At 37.9% G+C, this 7,824-nt stretch overlaps 1 protein-coding gene across 1 annotated transcript; it reads right to left on the bottom strand.

The window, feature by feature from the left end:
• Positions 1 to 6,172: 6,172 nt before the first annotated feature.
• LOC120193272 lies at positions 6,173 to 7,529 on the bottom strand. Its single transcript, XM_039195810.1, has 3 exons — positions 7,456 to 7,529; positions 7,101 to 7,337; positions 6,173 to 6,185 (listed from the first exon to the last, which is right to left on the bottom strand). Exons 1-2 carry the CDS (start codon positions 7,491 to 7,493, stop codon positions 7,115 to 7,117), a joined length of 261 nt encoding a protein of 86 aa, XP_039051741.1. The 5' UTR covers positions 7,494 to 7,529; the 3' UTR covers positions 6,173 to 6,185; positions 7,101 to 7,114.
• Between the last annotated feature and the right edge of the window lie 295 nt (positions 7,530 to 7,824).

The following is a 7,824-nucleotide window of genomic DNA, read 5'->3' as shown; positions in this document are numbered from 1 at the left end:
AATCCACAAATTTCACCAAAGTTTTCAATTATAAAAAAAATCTCATTTTTCGTGTTATTACAATTCTCCCCCTCTACAAGAAATTTCGTCCTCGAAATTTACCTTATGAAAATAGTTGAGGAAACTGAGCCTCCACTGACTCCAATGTCTCCCAAGTAGCTTTTGAGGGGTCTAGGTTACTCCATTGAACTTTGACCATTGGAATATGCCTATTCCGAAGAACTCGCTCATCCCTTTTTAAGATCTGAATGGGCTCCTCCTCATATGATAAATTAGGTCTCAGCTCTACCTCTTCAACTTGAATGATGTGACCAAGATCTGGGCGGTATCGCCTCAACATAGATACATGGAAGACATCATGAATACAATTGAGCTTGGGAAGCAACTCAAGCTGATATGCAACAGGTCCTACTCTCTTCAAGATACGGAATGGTCCAATAAATCTTGGACTCAATTTACCCTTACGCCTGAATCTCAATACTTTCTTCCAAGGGGATACTTTTAAAAAGACTTCATCTCCAACCTCAAACTGGATATCTTTCCTCCTTTGATCTACGTAAGACTTCTATCTATCAAATGCCTCTTTCAGACGGTCACGAATCAATCTGACTGTGTCCTCCATCTCGCGCACTAACTCAGGTCCAAAAGTTTTCCGATCTCGCAACTCACTCTGCTAAGGTCAGCTTAACTTGCAATTTCGCTAACAAAGTGCCATCATCATATAAATTCATTCTGGCCATTAAGGACCTCAACTCCATTATCGCCTTTCGACTCAAAGCATCCGCTACAATATTAGCTATACCAGGGTGATAATCAATCATGCAATCATAATCCTTTAGAAGCTCTAGCCAACGACGCTGTCTCAAATTAAGTTCTTTTTGGGTCAGAAGATACTTTAAGCTCTTATGATCCGTAAAAATGTAACACTTCTCTCCATAAAGATAGTGTCTCTAGATCTTCAAGGCAAATATCACTGTTTTAGCTCCAAATCATGGGTCGGATAATTACACTCATGCAGTTGAAGCTAACGAGATGTATAAGCCACCACCTTACCCTCCTGCATTAGAACACATCCAAGTCCTGAGTGTGAAGCATCACTATACACTGTAAAATATTTTCCAAACTCAGGTTGAATCAACACTGGCACTTGAGTCAAAACCGACTTTAATTTCTCAAAACTCTCCTATTGTGCCTCGCCTCAGTCAAACGAAACGTTCTTCCTTAGCAGCTTTGTTAAAGGAGCAACAATGATTGAGAAGCCCATGACAAAACATCAATAATATCCGGCCAAGCCCAAGAAACTACAGATCTCAAAGATGTTCTTGGGTCATTTACAATTCACAATAGCCTCGATCTTGCTTGGATTGACTTGAATACCTCGCGCATAAATAATATGCCCAAAAAAACACTTCTTGAAGCCAAAACTCACACTTACTCAGCTTGGCATATAGGCGATGCTCTCTCAAGGTCTGCAAAATGATCTTTAAATGCTCGTCATGATCTACTTCAGTCCGAGAATAGACCAGAATATCATCAATGAAGACAACCATAAATTGATCCAAATATGGTCGGAATACACGATTCATTAAATCCATGAAAGTTGTGGGAGCATTCTTCAAACCAAAAGGCATTACTAAGAATTCATAATGACCATATCTAATGCGAATGGTTGTATTTGCAACATCAAATCCTTTAACTTTCAATTGATGATTCCCAGAACAAATATCAATCTTAGAGAATACAGTAGCTCCTCGTAATTGATCAAATAAGTCATCAATCCTGAGTAGTGGGTACTTATTCTTGACTGTCATCTTGTTCAACTTCCGATAGTCGATACACAACCTTAGCGACCCATCCTTCTTTTTCACAAACAAAACTGGAGCTCCCTAGGGTGAAGTACTATGCCGAATAAATCCTCGATCGAATAATTCTTACAAATAGACCTTCAACTCTTTAAGTTCCTTTGGATATATGTGATAAAGTTCCATGAAAATAGGTGTGGATCCTAGATAAGTCTCAATCTCGAACTCTACCTCTCTATCAGGAGGTAACCCAGGCAACTCCTCAGGAAAGACATCAGGAAACTCGCTAAATGTACGAATTTCCTCAATTGTGGAAAAAGAACCTTTAGATTTCAAAATACAGGCAATGGAGGTCTCATATCCCTTCCTGATCATACAATCAATTTCCATAGCTGAAACTATATTGGAGAGATAGCCACGACATTCACCAATTAACACCACCATCCGACCATCAGAAGTCTTCAGAGTAGCTTTCTTGTACTCGCAATCTAGATTTGCCTTGTGTTTATTCAACCAATCCATCCCAAGAATTAAATCGAACTCCTCTAAAGGAAGCTCCATAAGATCAGCAAGAAAAATTTCTCCCTGAACCTCCAGAGGACAACACCGAAATAATTTATTCACTAACATTGATTGTCCTACTAGACTAGTAACCGTAACAGTATTATCAGTGTCCTCAATCAGAATCTGAAGGTTTTGAGACATTGAACTCGATACATATGAGTGGGTGGATCCATTGTCCAGTAATGCAAAGTATGAGATAGAATAAATAGTAAATGTACCTGCAATAACCTCAGTCTCATCTTTGTCATCCCGACGTCTGGTGGCGTAAACCAAAGCTAGTTGTCTGGCCTCTGAAATTGCAGCTTCTCAACTCTGATGGGGTCGAGCTCTACTATCAGCTCTAGATGTTGATCCAGAAGGCTTTCCTTGATTACGGCCTCTAGTTGGGGTCTATACTGAAGCCTGAGAACGCATAGGAGTTTGGGTAGCTGTCCGCTCAGACGAAGCTAGCTGAGGATAATCCCTCCGAAAATGACCAAGGGATCCATAATAAAATCAGGCGCTAGTCTTCCTATAACACTCTCATGTGTGTCGTTTACCACAAAAATCACAAGGAGACACATTAAGCAGAACTGAAGAACCACCTCTACTAATAGCTAAAGATAAAGATGCTACAGGCATGAAACGTGTATTGCTCCTCTGAGGGGCCGAAGTACGAGTCCTCTTCCTAGACTGTGCAGATGATTCATTAAGGCTAAAAGATTTCTTAGTTCACTCCTAATCAACACGCTCTCTACCAGAAGCTGAAGCCTCCTTCTCCTCATCATCCTTAGCTATGCCCATCAGCACATCAAAAATCTCATCTTGGTGGGTAACAACCTACCTACGTAGCTCGTATCTGAGTTCGATGGCAAATTTATGGCATCGATATTTCTCAGTAGGCACCAGCCTGATTCCATACTTTATCAATTTCAAGAACTCGATCTCATACTCTGAAACAGTCATATCACCCTGAACCAGGTCCTGAAACTGCTATCGTCTCTGAACTAAATAATGCTCTCCCAGAAAACGGTTCCTAAAGTGCTCCTTAAAGAAATCCCAAATCAAACAATTGGCTGGAACACTACTGACCACTGACTCCCACCAATTGTGTGCATTGCCATCTAATATCGCTACTACACCCATATATCTCTTAGTTGGGTCCAAACCTAACTGATCCATACGTCTTTCAGTATCCTAGAGCCAATCTTCTACTTCAGTAGGAGCTCCACCAATCTGTCCCCCAAAAGTTCTAACACCATTAGTAATCAGAGTCTGAGAAATAGGCACCTTGGATACAACACCATCAGCTCTGACCACTCCTTGTATCAACTGCAGAAATTGTCTACCAAAATTCTTATCTAATTCAACTCTGGTAGACTCGGGATCAATATTGCTCGCTTCTCCAATTGGAGTAGTCATGCCAATACCAGCAGTAGTAGTATATTTTTTAGGGTCGTAGGAGCAGGATCAACTGTCGGAGGTGGGGGATCTACTCGAATCTCATCGATCGGGTCTGCAAATCTAGCCACTCTACCTCTCCCACGGCTAGTTCGACGACCACGTCTAACACTCATCTTGGTGAATCTCAAGTATACTACATAAGACAAAATCTAGGGTTAAATAAGAACTTGGAGTCTCGAACACAATTAAAATCGTAAAAACTTTGTGACATGACCTTAGTAACTTGTTTTGTAAAATATTTCAAAACCGTATTTTCAATTTGGACTCATACACAGTCCGAGGTTTAAAAACCAAAAGCTCTTATACCAATTAAATATAACCCCCTAGACCCAGTCTATGCGTTTCGACTAAGTCTAACGGATCACATTTATGTTTCTTAAAGACTTTTTCCTAAAAACATTATTCGGTAAATTAAAATCATGTTCCAAAAGACATTTATGAAATTATAATAATTTAACAATAAAAACCCCACTCATAAATATAAAACTAAAAAAATAATAAATTAATTTAAAACGTGTCGTAAAAATCCAAATCACGATAAACCGAATATTAGTAGCAAAAGAGTAATCATCATAAAATCCAATACTTTAAAATAAGGCCCATGTTACCAAAATAAAGTCAACTTGAAAGATAAAATCATTTACAATCATATATACTTCAAGAGATATGTTGATCCTCCAAGTGCTTGATCCGAGGTATCTAACCAACAGTATCTGAAAGGGAAAAAACATTTTCGAAAAGTGAGCTAGTCTCAGTGTGTCACACAATTACAATAAAATCATGATAGGTACACTAAACAAGTCATAGTCCAGTAAATCTCATAAAATCATACTGCAATAAATCTCATAAAAGAGTTAACCTAAGGGAACATCTTAGGGCCTGAGAGCTTACCCTAGAAAGATTTCGGGGCCTACCTAAGAACATATCTTAGGGCCATAGGGCCTACCCGAGAATGATCTCAGGGCCGCAAAGCCTACCTAAGAGTCACATTAGGTCAGTAAAAAATTTTCCAGCTTGATCAGAGCTATACTTTATAAATCAGTATCTCAAAAATACAATTGCACCGTGATATAATTTCCATAAATGCATAATCATTGTAATCATTTACCAGGGTAAACGAATAATCAAATAGCAGTCATAATCCATAAGTCATCATCATTAAATCGGTGCATCAATAACACAGTAACCATAGATTTCAGTGTACCACATGTTAAAACAAATAAAACAATTAAGTAACATATAGGGAACACACCTCGATAATAGGTTCAAACAGTTTTCGAACCTAATTCATAATAACACTATATTACTAGTGGATAACGTAATTAATCTATGAAATCATAAAATTTACGGGTCATACGAGTGAATACTGGCACACGCGATTTAACTGATTTAGAGGAGCTGGGTCGAGCTGTCGAGCTGTCGAGCAATCAAGAGAGTCTCTTGTAGCTTCAAACATTAATAATTTTTATCAGTCCCAAGTCTTACTTAATCATTCAAAGATAAAACTCTTAAGCACATATGCATTTTTCGGGTTTGATTGTAAATTTGGAGGCTTTCGGCATTGAATTTGGCAAAACAAATTGCGGAATTGAATTTAGAACGTCGAAAAACATAATATATGACTTTTTGAAATTTTGTCTTTTTGTTCAAAGTCAACGGGTTTAACTGACGATTTGGAGGCTTGCGGGTTCAAATTTGTCCAAAGGGACCCCAAAAAGGGATTGGGGACATCGAAACATATCAGGATAGGTATACCCCGAAAAAGTAACAGTCGTTTAATGGCCGATCAACGTCGGTCAAAGTTATGGTCAACGATGGTCAATAGTGGTCAACGACGGTCAATGGTCAACGGTCAACTTTTACACAAATATCACCCTAACAGAAATTAATTACATATTAGGCACCATTTTAAAAATATTTACAAAACTAGGACCCGAGTTTTTTACACATTTTATAAGTCCGGTCAACAAGTCGGGTCGGGTTGGACCGGTTAGGACCGGTCAAACCGGTCAACACTGCCCAACCAGTTTCGAAGCTCCCCCACACACAGGGGCGGTGCGTGGGGGAACGTGTACAGTCCCCTGGTGTCCGAAAAATTCTGGAAAATTTTCTAAAAATTATTTTAAGGTATTTTGAGGCACTTACAAAGCTCGGTTCACAATTTTGAATGGTGGAGAGCTCGATTTCAAAAAATCCGAAACTTTGACCGCTTCACCTCCCTCACGTGCCATTGCCAATGGAGACAAGGGGAGCACTGGCAGACTCGGAATGGCACAAGGAACACGATGGTGCGAGAGGTGTCGAAAATGGAGCAACGATCGGTGATGAATTTAAGATTTTCTCTGCGGTCGTGCTAAAAAAATGTCGAGACTTTGACTCGAAATTCACGGCATTTGACAGCGTTTCTCTTCAATTGTTTTAAGGAGTTTGTTCATCGCTCGATGAAGAACACGATGGTGGTTTGAAAACGACGATCGGAGGTCGAACCGGCGTCGAGATCTCGTTTGAAAGGAGGGGTACGGGGAGTAAAATTTTGTCATTGTTTCTGGTATGAAACCAGAAAACACATTGCATATATTTATGTTTAAAAGCTGTCAACACTAATTGGAGTAATTCAGGGCTTGGTCCCTGAATTTTCTTCACTTCTAAAATGTCCTATAAGTTTTGAAAACTTTTATTTAATCCCCAAATTTCACCAAATTGTTCAATTACAAAAAAAATTCTCGTTTTTCCGGGTTGTTACATCCACCCACCCAATTTGATTCTTAATCATATAACATGTATGTGTGTTTCTTCTCTATTTTTTTAAATAGTCGGAAATAATTATAAAGTAATATATATTCAAAATTTTCTTAACCCAATGTACACGTATTCTACAAATATAATTGTTCGAATACAATATCTCTATAGAAAATAATACTCCTCTTAACCACCGAGACCAATTGACGAGTTCAATTTTATTTTTCATATTTGAACATATAAATATGAATGGATAACACCTATATTACACTTAAAAGACAATAAATTTTCGCAACAGTAAAAAGATACCATGTGTTAGTGATATTTTATGCTATTTCCAGATTTTTAATATTTGTTTGTTTAAGAGAATTTATACTACTACGTTGAAGGTCTGATCTCATGTTGTTGGACGAAAGAGTACGTACATTTATGAGATATCCTTGAGGCATACGTAAAACACGAAATCACAACCCTTTTGTTGAATCTGAATACGATAGTAATAAAAAGGAACGTACACTTACTAGGAATTCAAACATGTTATTTGCTAAATACATTGTCTTTACTTATTAGTGATTCTTGGGAAGAAGCTTCTCCCTCAGTTCTGCAACATCAATGTCCCCGAAGTGATTCTCCGGAATCCAGTTCCCGGTCTTCGGATCTCTCATCCAAAACATCCCCTTCTCCGCATCATCAGCCGGGACAACTTCCGCCCTCAAATCCGCCACCTTTCTCATAACCGACGCCACCGCTTGCTTCGTCATGTTCTCCACCACAACCGCGTAGGATCGTCTACAACAATACATAAAATACACACTCAATAATCATTCATTGCAGGGGAAAAACACAAGATTTTACGGTAAAACCAGAATTTATAAAAGTTTAAGGACGAAATAGAGAAAATACCAACCTGAATAGTTGAAAATTCTTGATGGAAAGCTGAGCCATTGTGTGGTCTAGAAGATAGAGGAAACTATGATTATTTATTTTGCTTTGTTATGTTGAGATCGAATGCACAAAAGCATGTTATTTATAGATGTTGATAATGTATAGTCAAGACCTTGAAAGATTTGGAGAATATTAATGACCCTTTTACTTACATAGAAAGATATACGTAATAATGGAGAATAAACATGACGTTTTTTAAACAATTACTAGTTCATAATCAAGTGGGAATCTATATCTTTTGAAGTTGTATTTTAAAATATATTTTTATTGAATAATTAATTAATAATATTAAAAAAATTTAAATATTTGTATAATATTAATTTATATTACT

The sequence above is a fragment of the Hibiscus syriacus genome, unplaced genomic scaffold (assembly GCF_006381635.1).
Source record: "Hibiscus syriacus cultivar Baekdansim isolate YM2019G1 unplaced genomic scaffold, ASM638163v2 tig00116994_pilon, whole genome shotgun sequence".
NCBI lineage: Eukaryota > Viridiplantae > Streptophyta > Magnoliopsida > Malvales > Malvaceae > Hibiscus > Hibiscus syriacus.
The sequence above is the reverse complement of the archived record's forward strand: the minus strand, read 5'-3'. Positions and strand labels throughout refer to the sequence as shown.

Bases quoted from the DNA above. Each gene is read 5' to 3' on its own strand.
- LOC120193272 (XM_039195810.1), bottom strand. From the start codon at position 7,493: ATGGCTCAGCTTTCCATCAAGAATTTTCAACTATTCAG. The intron at 7,338-7,455 runs GTTGGTATTTTC...GTATTGTTGTAG, and splicing joins AAGAATTTTCAACTATTCAG to ACGATCCTACGCGGTTGTGG.